The sequence below is a fragment of the Cydia pomonella genome, chromosome 23 (assembly GCF_033807575.1).
Source record: "Cydia pomonella isolate Wapato2018A chromosome 23, ilCydPomo1, whole genome shotgun sequence".
Lineage (NCBI taxonomy): Eukaryota > Metazoa > Arthropoda > Insecta > Lepidoptera > Tortricidae > Cydia > Cydia pomonella.
The window spans coordinates 13,614,953-13,633,665 of NC_084725.1; the positions used below are offsets into that span (position 1 = coordinate 13,614,953).

The following is an 18,713-nucleotide window of genomic DNA, read 5'->3' on the forward strand; positions in this document are numbered from 1 at the left end:
TTATTTATTATCATTAAAAGCGTCACTGAAGTGGTCTCGACTCAGCTTCATGTCAAGGAACCTTTGGGGACCCCGACGCTGGTCTTCCGTGGAAACCCTTCCGAGAGAGATTATTTCATATTATTGTAATGTAATTGTTAATAATTATCTAGTTTCGTTAGGCTGACTCTAGCCAATCGATAGATAGATTACCTTTTTTTTATCTTTATTTAACGAGCTTAGTCTAAAAGATGATGCCGCTCAATAGTACACATCGAGAAGTGTTCTTACATTAAAACATTTAAAACCTAAACAGATCATTATTTTCGTCTTCGGATGCCCACCATCACCATACTGAACAGAGCTCTAGCCTGCCTTGATTGAGGATAGATTACCTTAAGATGATCAATAAGCTGCAGCCAGTACTGGTGCTCCTCCGCCAAGGGGTCGCCGCTGCCGTCCAGCTCGCCCACCCGGACGTGCCCTAACACGAACAGGCCGCCCTGAAACAATATACGTTGTTATAGAGAGAATATTATAGTACATTACGATACAAGTGCGAAAAATAGGAAATTCGAAACGAGTGGCGATAAATTAAAACACGACCGAAGGGAGTGTTTTAAATCGACACGAGTTGCGAATTACCTATTCGCACATGTATCGTACAACGTTTTACAGTACATATGGCCCTTTAAATGTTCTACACAGTAACGTAATATGCTAATTTTCGCACTAGTGCTATAAAATAGCACCATATGTACTGTAAAATAAGTTTTTAACAATAATTTCATTTTTGGTACCAGCTTTTATCGCTGACTGTACTTTTCTTTCCACAGGCAACTAATACTCATCGAGACAATTCTAAAAACCCCAAACACAATTAGGTTACCTTGTTTTATCACAGAGTTCCTATGGCCACCTCGTGTCTCCATCATCAGATCATCTCGTTGGTGCGATAATATTGCATTGTCACCCGACTTACATATGTATGCAAATTTTCAGCTTCATCGGAAACCGGGAAGTGGGTCAGATTTAACTTGCAAGATTTGATTACAAACAGACAACGGTCAGGTGAAAGTAAATAAAAGCTTGTAACAATAAAACGTCAATATGACGGTTTTAAATGGGTACAATATTTCAAATATGTATATATTATATATGTGTGTGTATGTATGTATATATGGTATATGTATGTATTTATTATAATACTATGTATTTATGCATGTTTATTTACAATAGTAGTGTTTAGATAGTGACTTTTATCTCTATGTACTGATTTTCTTTTCCGCACCAATTGTAAGTTTCTGTTAGGCCCAATGGTTGACTGATAGAGAATGCTTTAAGGCATCAAGTCCGCAATTTGTATTTTTGTGTATTGTGCAATAAAGGTTAAATAAATAAATAAATATTATGTGGGGAATAGGCAATAGATAGATAGATTTATTGGTACTAATTATACATTGGTTAAAAATTACAATAAGGTTTAACCTTTTTCCAGGCATAGTACGATTTATCGACCACATACGCGCCAATAGAATTTCAACCTTTTCAGCCATCCGATTTAAGGTTCAAATTAGATTGCACTTTCGGAAAATGTGAGTAGTTTTCAAACGAATCATCAAAGCTGAATTTATTGGAATATATTTGATTTTTTTGAGAAAACCTTGTAGATTGGTGCGGCCTGGAAAAGAGTTAAGACCCCGTCAGATCAAGTCTTTCTTCGAACGCGTATGAACGTGCTCGGGATCGCGGATATTATTGTTTTTGAATTGTTATTTGTAACAAACAATAGTTCATTACTATAAACGCCTGGAAACGAAGGGTTGTAGGCCAAGTAGATACAGATGGCCGAGCGTAAGCGAGGTCGGCTAGGGATACGCGGCCGGCAACCCTTTTTATCGCCGAGATTTGTATAGTGCTTTTCTCAAACTTGCAATGAAATAATCAAAATTTGATGATAATGATTGTTTCATGTCCTAATGTCATAAGGTTATTCGGTGCGTGGGGTATTGATGGAGAACAAACATTTGAGAGATACAGCCCTATCAAGATCTCTGCATGGCTGAAAGAAATCTTCATAAGGCTGTATCTCCTAAACTGTGCGTCCTAGAGCAAAAATAATCAAATTTTCGTTCCCCGTTAGAAATAATAAAAAAACCAAAAAAGAAAAAAATATATATAGGCAAAATATTGCTTCTAGGTTTTTTATGCCAAAACGTATTCTTGAATGCCAAAACGTGACCAAAATTTGACTTGCAAAAACAAAAATTAGCAAAAAGTGCATATGTGGGGAACTGGACGTACCACAGGGGGAAGTATTCGCCAAGCTGTACCTTTTTCTGGTCATTAACGAAGGCTAAAACTGGAGCTTGTTGTCGCATTGAGTGAGAGCATCTGTGGGGAACTTGACGGGTCATGGGGGAGGTATTCGCCAAGCTGTACCTTTTTCTGGTCATTAACGAAGGCTAAAACTGGAGCTTGTTGTCGCATTGAGTGAGAGCATCTGTGGGGAACTTGACGGGTTATGGGGGAGGTATTCGCCAAGCTGTACCTTTTTCTGGTCATTAACGAAGGCTGAAACTGGAGCTTGTTGTCGCATTGAGTAAGAGCATCTGTGGGGAACTAGACTGGTCATGGGGGAGGTATTCGCCAAGCTGTACCTTTTTCTGGTCATTAACGAAGGCTTAGACTGGAGCTTGTTGTCGCATTGAGTAAGAGCATCTGTGGGGAACTTGACGGGTCATAGGGAGGTATTCGCCAAGCTGTACCTTTTTCTGGTCATTAACGAAGTCGATGAGCGGTGCCTGCTGGCGCGGCGACGCGATGAGCAGCAACATCTGCGGGCGCCAGAACTTGACGTGCTCGCGCCGCGGGTCCAGCAGCAGCAGGTACTTGCGGACCTGCGGACAACGGGACATATGTATTAGGTGATTCAAAAAACAAAGTTTTTTTTTAACTCTCTCTCCATAAGTTCATCCTACCAACTAATAGAACATTGTGCAACGAGGGGGGTAAGTGTTTCGGATTTGAGGGTGGTAAGACCCGAGTTTGCAATATTCTCACCCCCGGAGTTACACACAATGTTTTTCATCACACTTGCGAAGAAAAAACTAAATTTTAAGTGAGAGATTTAACATGGTGACATCAAATATTCGTCCGCCATTTTGTAATTTCTTGACAGGTTAAGCATCGAAGGCACAGACCTATTCGTTGGACACGGCGCGGATAGTCCGCCGGTTCCTCTCTCTGCGGCCCTGACCACCGGCAGCTTGGGCCCTGCCCCGCTACTGGCGGCACCCTAGGTTAGGTTTTTTATAATGTGTTTATATGTATTTTGTATTATTTGTTGTATTTTACTTTTATATTCATATTATAAAATGCCTAATCTAAGACACAAGATAATTTTTATTTTATTTTATTCAGAAACAAACAGTCATTCAATAACATTGAACAGTAGATTAAGCAGCAGTAAATTGACCTATAGTTTCCTTAATTTACATATCAAAATACGAAGCTAATGCACTTTTTAAATACAAAAATATCGTATATAAATGCAAACAATTTTTACAATACTTTAAACAAATATCTACAGCTTGCCTATATACAGTACAAGTTGATTAACACCTAAAAATAAAAGTGAACATCAAAGTCATGTGAAATTTAAGCTAAATAACAACCAAAGATGCATATATCTCAATTATTAGAAAAAATATGCTTATTTAGGTATTCTTAATACATATCATGTGAATGCTTTTTTCAGTAAAGTAGTTGTACAGTTAAATATATCCACATCTGTGAGTTTTTCATTATTATTAAACAGTTTACAAACACGCTTAATAAATGCATTACTAGCATAACGAGTCCGTAAATAAAGAGAATAATAATAAATTAATTTTAGATAGTTTAAATCTGAAAAGAAAAGAAAACGCTGAGAAGCTTCTCAGCGTTTTAATCAATTTGACATTGACAAGGATATAATTGAATTCCAATTCAGAATTAAGGTTAGTACGGTTATTTCAAGAAAAACGGTTACGGTTAAATTACGATTTACTGCAAAAAAATCCTATTTTTGATACTTACATGGCCGGTAATTTCCATATGTAACAAATACGGGGTTCTGTTTCAAAATATTGACAAATTTAGTTGGTTTTTTTTGGCCGATAATGTGCGTTCTGGGTGGACGTTTATAGTCCAGTGGGCACTTTACCGACGACCAGTCTGGCCTAGTGGGTAGTGACCCTGCCTATGAAGCTGATGGTCTCGGGTTCAAATCCTGGTCAGTGCATTTATTTGTGTGATGAACATAGATATTGGTTTCTGAGTTATGGGTGTTTTTTATGTATTTAAGTATTTATACATATTTATATATTATATATATCGTTGTCTAAGTACCCACAACACAAGCCTTATCGAGCTTCCTGTGGGACTTACTCAATTTGTATAAGAATGTCGTATAATATTTATTTACAGTACATATGGTGCTACTTTACCGCACTAGTGCGAAAACTAGCATATTACGTTACTGTGTCGAACATTGAAAGGGCCATATGTACTGTAAAACGTTGTACGATACATGTGCGAATAGGTAATTCGCAACTCATGTCGAATTTATCGCCACTCGTTTCGAATTTCCTATTTTTCTCACTAGTATCGTAATGTACTATTACTATTATTTATTGTTTATTCGCTTCAATTGTTGATTACTCTGAGAGTACGTCTGAATGTCTGTCAAGTTTGACCAGTTTGACAGCACCTACCTACCTACTTATGATTACCTGATGAAATATAAGGGCTTGGCTGAGGCTGCCCCAGGCCGGGGACGCCGCCGCGGGCGACAGCGCGTGCAGCGTCAGCACGAGCGCGGCGCACGCCAGCGCCGCGCCGCTCGCGTGCGCCGGCCGCAGCGCGAACATCACGCCCGCGCAGCCCAGCAGCCCCGCCAGGCACGTGTGCCACGAGAACTGCTTGAACGACGGCCTGCAAGTAAACTTTACATCATCATCATCATCATCATCAAATGTGTCTGCGGTATTGCGAGGTGATGGACGAAAGTTGATTGTGATCTGTTTTTCCTAGTATGTAATCCTATTATATAATCTGAACTGTACAGTGCTTTGGTCTCTACTGTAATGCTGTATATTATTATGTTTCAAAAAAATAATAATAATAATAAATCATTTTAAGCATTTAATAGTACATTATTGCAGAGGCTGGGTAAGGACAATTCGTTGATGAGTTTCGATCTCGAAGGGAGACGAATCCACAAATTGCTGTTCATGCCGAGGCATATATAGTGCTTTTCTCCAAACATGCGAGAAAAAAAAAACATAATTTAAGCATCAACCGGCACTCAAATCGAACGTTCACATCAAAACAATTTCCCTCTTTATTTATTTATTTTAAATTAAAGGCATAACTATTCTGCCATTCGGTACCATTCAATATTCGCTCATTCAATATAATTGTGAAATATAAGCTGTATTTGCACGCATGAGATCCTTAAAAAATTTGAAGGTTATGTTATAGTCTTTAATTTTATCAAGCAGTATTCGCACGATCTTACACGACTTTATCATATAGCTTGAAATAATGCTGATCGGGTCGTATAGACGCGTCCCGCGGTTATATTAATTGACTGTTTGCGTTTGTCTTAGTGGATACATGTTTTAAAAAAATAAAAAACAATACAGTAATAACTTTCCCGTCCGCTATAACACGACAATAATGGTTTGAATTTTTTTAATTTGAGTTTGACAATAACGAAAAACTTCCCGTACTATTTTTGCTACAATAAGGTGAACATTTCCGTGCATATTGGAGAAAATTTTTTTACGTATGTCCGGCTGTTCTCCCCTACAGTAGGCCTAAGATGGACGGCTCTTTATCATTTGTCACCATGCCTGTCACGTTCTAACAAGTATGTAAGTGCGAAAGTGACGGACATAGTGACAAGTGATAAAAAAAGAACCATGCTGCCACTGCAGGTTCCATTCTCAATTAACCGATTTTCGTGGAATTTTGTGAGCAGGTACGACAATTATTTGTATTAATTGTTGATTATTTTTTTACTAATACCTAACTAAAACTGACCTGAAGTTAGGAGCACCGGCTAAATCCAGTCCCAAACACGCCAAGTTAATAGCGAAGTAACTAATCATGAACAAGACGGAGTTGATCTCGGCTTTGAACCAGCCGGTCACTATGGCTATTTGTATGATTCACATAGTCTACACAAAAGTAGACCTTATCGCAAAAATAAAGTGTATCAACAGTCAAAGTTGCTTTTAGTAGACCAAAAGAGCGTTAAGCGCCCAACGTTTCGACTTGGGAAAGTTTTCTTCTGCAGGTCGCATTTTGAAATTCATGTAATTTTGAAAGAAAGTTCGTTAATACAGGAGCGACGACTCAACACTTTTCACGTGCGCTTCCTACGCAACATTTTAGGCAAAACTTGGCAGGACGAAGTGACAAATCAAAGTATCTAAAACCAACCTGAAGTTAGGAGCACCGGCTAAATCCAGTCCCAAACACGCCAAGTTAATAGCGAAGTAACTAGTCATGAACAAGACGGAGTTGATCTGGGCTATAGCGTTGAGCGAGCCGGTCACTATGGCGACCTGCACCAGCAGCCACGACGCGGCGACGGCCAGCACGGGGTTCCCGGAGTGGGACGCCATGGGCCGGAGGAGGAAACCTGGCAAAAACAAATTAAATTAAACTATCTTAAACTTATTTTTTTTTTTTTTTTATTTATTCATCCAAAAAAAGTTGGTACAATATACATTTACATAATATTTCGCCAAACATAACGTTTATCGGCGAATGTTGCACTCACTTACAGTTTTTGTGTACGCGATCTTATCTTATGAACTATTTATTTATCTAAGTATTTATGATTATGACTTATTCTAAGTATTATATGTATGTATGTAGGTGTGTATTGTTTTTCTTATCTGAAAAAACTAGTTGCCCAAGCTTGGGATCGTTCTATATATTTTATTTATTTATTTTTAAGTTGAGGCACGTTTTGAGGTGAGGTATTTAGTAGCAACTTTTTCAGTTTCGTTTTAAACACGTTTTTGCTGCTACACTCGTCTTCAAATGAAATTTTGTTAAAAATTCGCGGGATGAGATAGCTGCGCGTTCGTTCACCATAGTAGTTGTTGGCGGTGGGCTCCGCGTACCTACGGCGCTCTGACCCTCTTTGCGGTCGTGTGTACACTCGCAGCGTTTTAAACTCAGAATAATTAAACTGATCAGTTGCTAATAAATATCTAACCTTGTCATGCACTGGTAAGACGCTTAATGTTTTGTATAACGACCGGTTTGGCCTAGTGGGTAGTGACCCTGCCTACGAAGCTGATGGTCCCGGGTTCAAATCCTGGTAAGGGCATTTATTCGTGTGACGAGCATGGATATTTGTTCCTGAGCCATGGGTGTTTTCTATGTATTTAAGTATTTATAAATATTTATATATTATATATATCGTTGTCTAAGTACCCTCAACACAAGCCTTATTGAGCTTACTGTGGGACTTAGTCAATTTGTGTAATAATATCCTATAATATTTATTTATTTTATTTAAAATGAAGTGCAGTTCTTTCTAAGAACTCAATAAGGCTTGGAGCAAATGTTTATTAACTAATATGAAAAGAAAGTGTCAAAAGAGCCTCCACTTGTTGGCTTCGGCTCCGCGCACGCTCCAAATGTCCGGAACATTGGGCGTTTCGATACCGTCATATGAGCGTAAGGTAGAAAAAGTATTCACTGTTCATTACTTTTCTGTTATACAATAGTTCTTGTAGTAACGAAACGGCCAAGCCACATATTTTTAACTAAGGAGTAGAGTTTGTGAAGTTAGGGCTTGTAGAGTTAGAAGCTTGGCTTTACATGGGATCTGATTACTTTTTGACCGAGCCTTATAGTTTCGTCTTGGCAATATTTTACATGAAAATCTTTTCTTAAGTCCCCATACCAACTTCAACCCCTTTTCCCCCTAACGCACTTTTCCTCCTAACGCACTTTTCCTCCCCCTTTTCAGCCTTACGGGGTGATTTTGGCGTTGAAAATTATTCTATATCGTTCTCGATAACAAAAACTATCAACATACCAAATTTCAACTACATCGGTTCAGCGATTATTGATTCCCCATAAAAAAATCCCCCCCACCCCCCCCCCCCCCCCTTAGGGACTTAAAATTTCAAGCTTTTGAATTTTTTTATTGTTTGTGTACTAATACTATGCTACATACCAAATTTCAGCTTATAGGACTTATATGAAAAAATCATACTACAGAACTATGCAATTGAGTATTTATGGTTCATAATTCTGCTATTGACATTATATCCCGAGAATTTTGTTTATCTGGTATAATCAGAACCCAAGTTATGAGGGTTCAAAAAAACGACGAAGCGCTTCTAGGAAAGGTAGGTAGTAGTATTTTTTTTTTTATACTACGTCGGTGGCAAACAAGCATACGGCCCGCCTGATGGTAAGCAGTCTCCGTAGCCTATGTACGCCTGCAACTCCAGAGGAGTTACATGCGCGTTGCCGACCCTAAAGTAGTACCTTTGCCCTTCGCTTTGCTCGTCTTGGCGGGGGCACTGCCGTGCCCCCAGATAAGAATATTAATTTGATCGTATATTTACCATAAATATTGTCCTTAGCGAGCGCTTCCAGTACCCGTGACGCTCCGATCAGGTTAGACAGGCCAGCAGAGAAGGTCGCCATTAACATACCTGCAAACAATAGTTATTTGTGTCCCAAGGGAGGAAAAGTAGTAAATTGCGTGCCGCGTGTAAAATTGTTACCAGAGCCGAAGGCGAGGGTGGCAAACACGCGGGATGGAATGTCCTACGTTTCCTCCCGTGGTGCGCATACTATTTTTCTGCTCGACGGAGGCGGGAAGCGGCAACTTCGTTTAGCGCAGCGGGAGCAAAGTTGACGCTTTCCGCCCGGAGGGCAGAAAATAAATTAACTACACGCATATCATAAACAACAAATTTCTTATCAGTGAATATGTTATTCTTGCGTAATAATAACATCAAAATCTATTTTATTACGACATATAAATTTAGAACATCTCTCTGAAAAAAAAAAGCAATTTGATTTAGAATAGAATAGAAATCATTTATTCGGACAACACATCATAACAAGTAACACATATGGCAAATACAAGACAAAGATAAACAAAACAGTAGGAACAGAGATGTGAAGCTGAAATGGTCACCACTCAGGAATGCAGCAGGCACTAGCGTGGTCGACGGCGCTGGTGTTAAAAAAATAAATAAATCAAAAAGCATTTATTTCTTTAAATAGTATACAACATAACACATTCATGGTTGGGACTTCCTAGTAAGTATGTATAATACCTGTGACAGGAAGGCCCCGCTCTTCTACATTTGTCTAGGACATTTGTACACGGTTAACGACAATGAAGTCTAACATTGTGCAAACGGCTATTATTTTAAGCAAAATTATTGTTCTGTGGAGCCAGCGGGGTTGGGGTTTGACCTCTATTCTAATATCAGTCGAGATGAAATTTTATTCGATATGAAGTGTCAATTGCATACAATTTTTGACAAATCTCACATGTTACTTGGTAACGAACGATATGGCAGTCGACCGCCAACTTTAGTTTGTCTCTGAATTAAAAAAAAACGGATACGTGTCGTGCATAATAAATATTTCGTGTAAAATGAGAGATAAAAATATTTCGGAGATGCCACTTCATATCCGCGAGTTCCGTCAGAGAACAACGATGGTCTTAATGCCGGCTGCAACCTGCTATTAGTGAATAAATCATGGAGAGTTTATAATATGTGTGTAGATAAAATAGTGTATGTAACTGTACAACATTAGGCATTAAAACACTCGCGTGGTTCTTTTAAGAAACTCGCTTCGTTCGTTTCTTAAACGTACACTCGCATTTTAATGCCTTTCTATATTCTATTTTATAAATTCCTATTCCTCCTGAATCCTGGTCACGGCACCAAATTGTAACTCATCTACCGTTTCCATTTTCTTTCTATTTCGTTATTTTGTCATGGTGTTAGTTTGTATCTGTCCCACTTATTAGGAACACATAAGATAAGCAATCAAGCGCCTCACCTACAGCGATGAACGGCGGCCAGATGTTGACGGGCAGCAGTTACACGTAGGTGTTCTACAGCATCACGGATTTTTCATATACATTATTATTTTAATGGAAGACGGTATAATAGAAACCCAAAATTAAAATAAGCTTGAGGGTCTCATCTAGAATCATTATCGAATCATTATTTGATAAAATATTAATCCTGGTCACGGCACCAAATCGTAATGCAATTGTTTTTTGTTTCTTTCTATCTCGTAATATTACCATAACTTATGTTTCTTTCTGCCCAGTTGGTAAGAATATTTGTAAGTAAAGATAAGGTAAGGAATCATGTGACTTACCGACGGCAATGAACGGCGGCCAGATGTTGACGGGCAGCAGGTACACGTAGTTGTTCTGCAGCAGGTCGCGGCCGCAGGCGGCGGCCGACAGCACGGCCAGCGCGGCGTACGACAGCGCCGTGAACAGCAGCGCCGCCAGCGTGCCGCGCGGGATGCTGCTGGCCGGGTTCTTCAGCTCCCCTGGCGAACATTCACTCTTGTTATGTCATACTGGACCCGGGTACGTCCTTAAACTACGTCTAAAAGAGAGGTATGGGCATTGTGAATGTCATCTCGCTTTATGTGGTAGGGCACAGCGCAGCGGATATCATTCCAGATCTAAAGCGGAGTCTAACTGGGGAAGTACCTCCACCTTACAGAAAACAGCAGCCAAATAACACTAGACCCTACTCATAGTGTTGTGTTCCTGCCGGTGAGTAAGGTTGCCAGAGCTCAACGAGAGGGGGGGGGGGGGGAGGGGGGCGAATGCTAGGGTCGGCAACGCGCATGTGACTCCTCTGGAGTTGCAGGCGTACATAGGTTACGGAGACTGCTTACCATGAGGCGGGCCGTATGCTTGTTTGCCACCGACGAAATCATATTAATATTAAAATTTTCAACACAGGGACAGTTTCATGTCTATCTGTCTGTTGACTCTTCACCCTTGAACCGCTGAACCGATCTAGATGAAATTTCGTATGAAGGTATTCTGAATCTCGGGAAAAGACAGGATAATTTTCATCCCGGAAACCATCAATTAACGAGGTGAAAAGGGGGGCGGAATTTATTATGGAAGTGTTATAGGGATATACATTATCTTTCTACCTAGGAAGTAAAATTAGCATTGTAACTAACGGTCTGGAGTTTTAATCAATGAAAATTTAATTTCATAATATTGCTCGGTTAGTTGCCTCGTCAGCAAGCTTTTGGGGTTTTAAACGTTCAATACTCTTCGAAATAAATGGTAATCTAGCGATAAGGCGTCATTCAAACTGTACATTTACCCCCTTATTCATAAACGTCTACTAAAGTTGACAAGCCGCTAATAATCGTTTGTCCCTTTCCGACGTATTGGTATTATTAGAGCTTTTGAACTTTAGTAGACGTTTATGAATAAGGGGGTTAATGTTTATGGCATAAAAAACACATATATGGCATAACCCCAGTAACGCCAGTGAACAGTACACCAAACACAGAAGCAAACTCTCCGTCCGTACTTCGGGTGCAAGTTGAATTGTAAACTACGTAACCCTTTACCAATAAATAATAAATAAATAAATATTATAGGACATTATTACACAAATTGACTAAGTCCCACAGTAAGCTCAATAAAGCTTGTGTTGAGGGTACTTAGACAACGATATAAATAATATATAAATATTTATAAATACTTAAATACATAGAAAACACCCATGACTCAGGAACAAATATCCATGCTCATCACACGAATACATGCCCTTACCAGGATTTGAACCCGGGACCATCAGCTTCGTAGGCAGGGTCACTACCCACTAGGCCAAACCGGTCGTCAAAACCAAGCTAAGGGATATATATTTCCCGCATGAAGCACTTCAAACATGTGTTCTATTTTCGATGAGTAAGAATGACATTCCATTTTTGAACTGTCAGCCTGGTAAAGGGTTAATCACGTCACATGTCACTTATTTTTAAAGTCCTCATTTAATAATACTTACCACTCATGTTAGCCCCAGCCATAACTCCAGTGACCCCAGTGAACAGTACACCAAACACAGAAGCGAAGTCAGCAAACTCTCCGTCCGTGGTGGAATAATCCCGTCCGTAATTCGGGTACAAGTTGGACAGTAGAGTGGCGCTGCTCAGACCGCTGTAGTTGAAGTAGGTCACGTTGGACAGTTTGTTGGACTCGGGGCGCTCGATCTGAAAGGAATAAATTAATAGTTTAAAAAACACTAGAAAAACACGCTTATCATACGATATTCCATCATGGAATGCCAGTGCCTATCTCCCGGCTTCATCGTCAGACCTTGAAACCTAATCGTGGTTCAAAGTCAAAGTTCATTACAAGACTTTTCTAACAATACCAAACACAGTTATGATACGATATTCCATCATGAAGTTCCAGTTCATATCTTCCAGCTCCATCATCAGATCAGTTCGACAGTACCATATTATTGTATTGTCATCAAAACTACATACAGCTGCCAATTTTCATGACGCTACGATCCTTGGAAGATGGTTAAATTAGTTACCTTAAATTCCATTACATAGTTATATACAGGTCGACCTAATAAAAGCGTGTTAAAAAGAAATGCGTGTCGTGAAACACTCGGTTGGAACGAAGTAAAGAAACTTCGAGCAACACCGGGAAGGGAGACGGCATTGATACTATTTCCCCTCTGCCAAAGCATAGGTACAACTGTACCTGTGGCGTGTGGCATGTGTGTGGGTGGTGTGTGTGTACCTGTGGCGGTGCAAGTTGTGACTCGTCCGTACGCAAAAAGGGATTGAGGTGTGCAAGATTTGTCTTTGACGTGTGTCATTATCTATGTATTTGTGTCTTCAGTACAGATTGGATTTTGTATGTCGTGTGTGAGAAGTGCGACTGTGTGCACGGTTCCTCCCGAAAAAAAGCGGCCAAGTGCGAGTCGGACTCGCCCATGAAGGGTTCCGTACCATTTTAGACGTATTAAAAAAAACTACTTACTAGATCTCGTTCAAACCAATTTTCGGTGGAAGTTTGCATGGGAATGTATATCATATATTTTTTTAGATTTTTCATTCTGTTATTTTAGAAGTTACGGGGGGGGGGGGACACTTTTTACCACTTTGGAAGTGTCTCTCGCGCAAACTATTCAGTTTAGAAAAAAATGATATTAGAAACCTCAATATCATTTTTGAAGACCTATCCATAGATACCCCACACGTATGGGTTTGATGAAAAAAGATTTTTTGAGTTTCAGTTCTAAGTATGGGGAACCCCCAAAATTTATTGTTTTTTTTTTCTATTTTTGTGTAAACATCATAATGCGGTTCATAGAATACATCTACTTACCAAGTTTGAACAGTATAGCTTTTATAGTTTCGGAAAAAAGTGGCTGTGACAGAATCGGACAGACAGACGGACATGACGAATCTATAAGGGTTCCGTGTTTTGCCATTTGGCTACGGAACCCTAAAAATGGCAGAATGATTTGTTTGGTAAGATATCGCTTAGGCTCCTCGCTTCTGACGTGTCAGAAGTCGGTGTTGCTTGAAGTTAAGAAAGGATCGAGACGGATTCAAGTGTTAAAGCCAAAATTTTGCTACTGTGTGACATATACTGCTTTTCACATCACACATGAGGAAACCATGTTCATGTTCGTGTCCATGTTCCAAATGTAACTAAAGGGTCGTGACGGGTTTTCGTGACGGAAAAATCTTAACTTTTTTTTCGCCTAGCCCACATCCGCCAAGCCCGTACAGTCAGCCAAGAAAGTGGTTTACCACTTATTTCGACTCTATAACTTGACAAATGGAACCACTTTCTTGGCTGACTGTACCAAAGACACATTGATTGAGTAATGTGTATAATCTAAGCCAATTTCGTACTTCGAATTTGACAGGTAAACGAGATGGCACTGTAGGTACACAGCTCCATACATTTTGCGATAACTCTGATTGTCAAAAGTTGACATTTGACAATTCAGTGACCGCAAAACAATTTAATAGGGACCGTGCGCGTTGGAGGGTCTGCCATCTTGTGGCCTGAATCGGAACCATAAACATGCACATGTACACGTCACGTGTTTTCTTGTGCATAGTAGGTTCTGCCATCTTGTGGGCTACATCGGAACAATAAACATCACATTTACGCCTCGCGAAAAAATCTGACGGCTCCTGTGCTGCCTCCTACAGTTCATGCACGCTCCCTATTGAATGTAATGTTATTTATTTAGTTATTAATATTTAATTTTAATTTTTAAGTGAAGAGTTTTGAGTGAATTGTATTTAATTTCTATAATTGTTTGTGCTGGTGGCCTAGCGGTAAGAGCGTGCGACTTGCAATCCGGAGGTCGCGGGTTCAAACCCCGACTCCTACCAATGAGTTTTTCGTAACTTATGTACGAAATATCATTTGATATTTACCAGTCGCTTTTCGGTGAAGGAAAACATCGTGAGGAAACCAGACTAATCCTAACAAGGCCTAGTTTACCCCTCTGGGTTGGAAGGTCAGATGGCAGTCGCTTTCGTAAAAACTAGTGCCTACGTCAAATCTTGGGATTAGTTGTCAAGCGGACCCCAGGCTCTCATGAGCCGTGGCAAAATGCCGGGAAAACGCGAGGAAGAAGAATTGTTTGTTTTTAAATGTTATTTAATTTTCTAAAATATGGATTATGAAGTGTCTGAAATAAATGTTTCTTTTTAAACATACGGCGCAGTACAGCACTCTCTAAGATATATTTCCATCATCTAACATATAATCAACTACTATATTTCCACCATATGCGTCTTAGAGAAGCGCCATAGTGACATCTATATATGGGGCATATTTATTTATATTATATATTGAATATTTACTTATTTTTATTTATATATATAAAATAAAATACTAAAAATAAATAATAAAATGTTTATTGAGTTAGCACAAACAAACGTTATTTTGACTGGGCTGGTGCCTCTTTTTTTATATATATATATATGTATGCATTATTTTATGGTTATTTTTCTATCTATGTATATTTGTATCAATGTGTATTCAAAACGTGCATTTCATTAATTTCAGTGATTGTACACTTTTGTTTGTGTTTGTCATTCATTCACCGTTACTTCTGTTTTACTCATTTCCTCAAAGGTTAACTGGAAGAGATCCCATACAGGGATAAGTTCGCCTTTGTTGTATTTAATTTACTCTGTAACTGTGTTTTTCGTGTTTTTATTTCTATGTACAATAAAGTATATACATACAACTACCGTAAGTGTGCTCAGTTGACAGAGCATGGGCTAATGATCAAGTCTCCCCCGAGACAGAAATTTTTTCCAATTTACCACTTTGAATTTATTTCTGCGACGTATACATTACCTTTCCCGGTGCCGTTATAAAGAAGCTCAGCATAGCACTCCCCAAGCACACGACCGTGGTCAGCCATATGGCCAGGCTGGTGCGTGCGAAGAGCGCCGCCCCGGCGAGCGAGACGCACAGCCCTATGGCGTTGAGGATGGAGCGGTACAGGAACCGGTACCAGTCGCCGTCCGGTAGCGCGGGCTGGTTTACGGAGATCAGGTATCCTGGGAAAAATAGGGATTAGAATTTTTTCATCACACTTGCTCGAAAAATATCTCATTTCATGCAGGTGTGCTGAAGGACAAAGGCCTATTTTGTTCCCGCGGGAGTTATGGTTTATGAAAAAAAGCTATAACTCCCTAGGGAGTTATAGCTTTTTTTTATTATGTCAATTCTACATACAAACCACGTAGCATAAATGAGTTTTACTTTTAAAATACTGACGTTTATAATTTAGTATATGCTTAAGTTTATGATTTCATTATATTATATTAATTAGTAGGTATTTAATTTGTAAATAGTAGGTAGTGATATCGGTTAATTATTCTCAAGTACAAAGCCTGCACCTAACAAAAGTCTCTTTTTGACCCAGTGGTTGGCTGGTAGAGAATGCCTTAAGGCATTAAGTCCGCCATTTGTACTTTTGTGTATTATGCAATAAAGTAATAATATTTTTTTTATGTTTAAAATTATTTAATATGATTAATTTAACAGCCGTTTAAAATATTTTTACATAATATTCAATCGTGGCTGAATGCCGAATAGGTCTGTGCCTTCGATGCCTCACCTGTCAAGAAATTACAAAATGGCGGACGAATGTTTCACATGTTTGTTTGTTTAAATTTTATTGCACAAATTTACAAAAAGAGTACAAATGGCGGACTTAACGCCTTGAGACATTCTCTACCAGTCAACCATATTTATTTATTTATTAATTTATGTCACCGTATTTAAGAATTATTTCGCTTAAAATTTAATTTTTCTTCCCAAGTGTGATGAAAAACATTGTAACTCCGGGAGTAGCAATATTGCAAACCACCCTCGTGTCCAAAATTTCGCTTACCCCCCCTCGTTGCACAATGTACTATTGTAACGTCAAAAGTAGTGGTAATTGACTTTTTCTTCCGAAATGCTAGGGTTCCTATAATAAATAGGTCACTAGATAAGTTTTGCAAGACAAATATGAAACGATGAGGTGGCCTATCGCATTTATTTTATAAAACTATATTTCCATAGACAAAGTTTGGCCGGAAATAATTTACTTTATTTTTAACCTTTTGACCGCCAAAGACGTCATATGACGCGCGCGCCTACAGCCCAATATCAACTTTCATGCGTACCGACAAGGTTCACGATTACGCGCCGCGTACGATTGGCTTGGCGATCAAAAGGTTAAATTTACTTATTATGAGACGTTTGCGTTTTAGCGATGTAGGAAGGTCACCCTTCATGTATTACTTCATGGACCAATAGCTCTTCCAGGCATTTTCGGTACGTCTTGCGACCTCCTTGTCTTGTACAATAAATACATCCTTATATACACAGAAAAACATCCATGACTTAGGAACATCCAAAGTTCTCCGCCAGCCAGTGAAGCCGAGACAGAGCGTTTGCAAAAAATCTTTCGATGACACCTTTTAAGTCGTGACGCCGAGCATAAGATATGTCAAGGTGACGTATAATAAGATCCCTTAGTTCTCTATCACACGAACGAGGGCTTTTGGCAAGGTAAAATAAACCGTATCTACTCACCGTTGGGTCCAAAGTTCTCCACCAGCGCCTCAGTACAAGCTGAGATACAGAGGGCGCTAGACACGACGTTTGCGAAGAAGAATAGTGTGCCAATGGCGCCTCCGAACTCGGGGCCTAACGTGCGGCTTATCATGACTGGAGGACGCTAAGGAACACTTATAGGGACTGTGCGTGACCTGACATTTTGTGGCTTAAATCGGAAACTTAAGCTTAACATTGACACTTCACATTTTTATTAGATACGACAAGTTGCCAAATTCAACATAAGAAAATCTTCTGGGTCTTGGTCGTTAATTGGTTATATGTGTAATGATTGACAAACATGAGTAAGGTAGCATTTAATATGTTTTTAGGGTTCCGTAGCCAAATGGCATAAAACGGAACCCTTATAGTTTCGCCATGTCCGTCTGTCTGTCTGTCTGTCTGTCTGTCTGTCTGTCTGTCCGAGGCTTTGCTCCGTGGTCGTTAGTGCTAGAAAGCTAAAATTTGGACAGTCGTACAATAAAATCTAAAAATTTAATTTTTTTTAGGGTACCTCCCCTACACGTAAAGTGGGGGTGAATTTTTTTTTTCGCGTCAACCCTAAAGTGTGGGGTATTGTTGGAAAGGTCTTTCAAAACTAATAGGGGTTTTCAAGAAACATTTTTTGATAAAGTGAATATATTCGGAGATAATCGCTCCGAAAGAAAAAAAAAATGTGTCCCCCCCCCCTCTAACTTTTGAACCATAGGTCCAAAAAATATGAAAAAAATCGTGGAAGTAGAGCTTAAGAAAGACATTAAATGAAAACTATAGCGGACATGATCAGTATAGCTGTTTTTGAGTTATCGCAAAAAGTTTACCCTTCATAGTAAAAGACTTACTTTAATTAGGTACTGATTATGCAAATTTACCTATTTGTTTAACTCGGGTGAAAGGTACCATTTACTACACTTTAAGCTCCAGTTTAGCTTATTGTGACGGAAGAGTAACTACGGAACCCTACACTGAGCGTGGCCCGACATGCTCTTGGCCGGTTTTATTTTTTTTATATTATATATTAATAATAAAAAAAATAATTGTAAATCATTCATATGACAAAGACGTAAAATTTTATTAACCTTTTGACCGCCAAAGACGTCATATGACGCGCGCGGCTTCAGCCCAATATCAACCTTCATGCGTACCGAAAAGGTTCACGATTACGCGCCGCGTACGATAGGCGTGGCGTTCAAAGGGTTAAAAAAATAACTACTTTGACATTTTTTTTTTTAATAATACCATATAAGTATCGAACCGGCTTACAAAATTTAATGAGAATAGGCATTGAACTATTATTACTACGTATAGAACTGCCAAAGAAAACCAGCATTTCACGCCAAAATGGTTTGACAACAGACCATAGAAGCGGAGCGTGAATCTCGCGACCTAAACGCGTAAGCGCCATTAATTTTTTACGCCGCTTACGACGTTTTGGTCGCGTGATACAGCTTGCGATTGCGAAATTTTCATTATTCTGTATGGCTTCTCTATAGTAATAATAATACAATGAGAATAGGTTGAG

The 18,713-nt window shown here is 39.2% G+C and overlaps 1 protein-coding gene across 1 annotated transcript in view; it reads right to left on the minus strand.

Moving 5' to 3' along the window:
* Nucleotides 1–18,713, minus strand: part of LOC133530607 (solute carrier family 12 member 9) — a 39,889-nt gene that overhangs the window by 9,943 nt on the left and 11,233 nt on the right. The window contains exons 5-13 of the mRNA XM_061868592.1: nt 17,171–17,305; nt 15,437–15,642; nt 12,090–12,294; nt 10,417–10,596; nt 8,628–8,717; nt 6,472–6,673; nt 4,755–4,956; nt 2,748–2,879; nt 375–482 (exon numbers count right to left, since the gene is read on the minus strand). Coding sequence (XP_061724576.1) covers nt 375–482; nt 2,748–2,879; nt 4,755–4,956; nt 6,472–6,673; nt 8,628–8,717; nt 10,417–10,596; nt 12,090–12,294; nt 15,437–15,642; nt 17,171–17,305 — 1,460 coding nt within the window. The remainder of the gene's footprint in view (nt 1–374; nt 483–2,747; nt 2,880–4,754; nt 4,957–6,471; nt 6,674–8,627; nt 8,718–10,416; nt 10,597–12,089; nt 12,295–15,436; nt 15,643–17,170; nt 17,306–18,713) is intronic.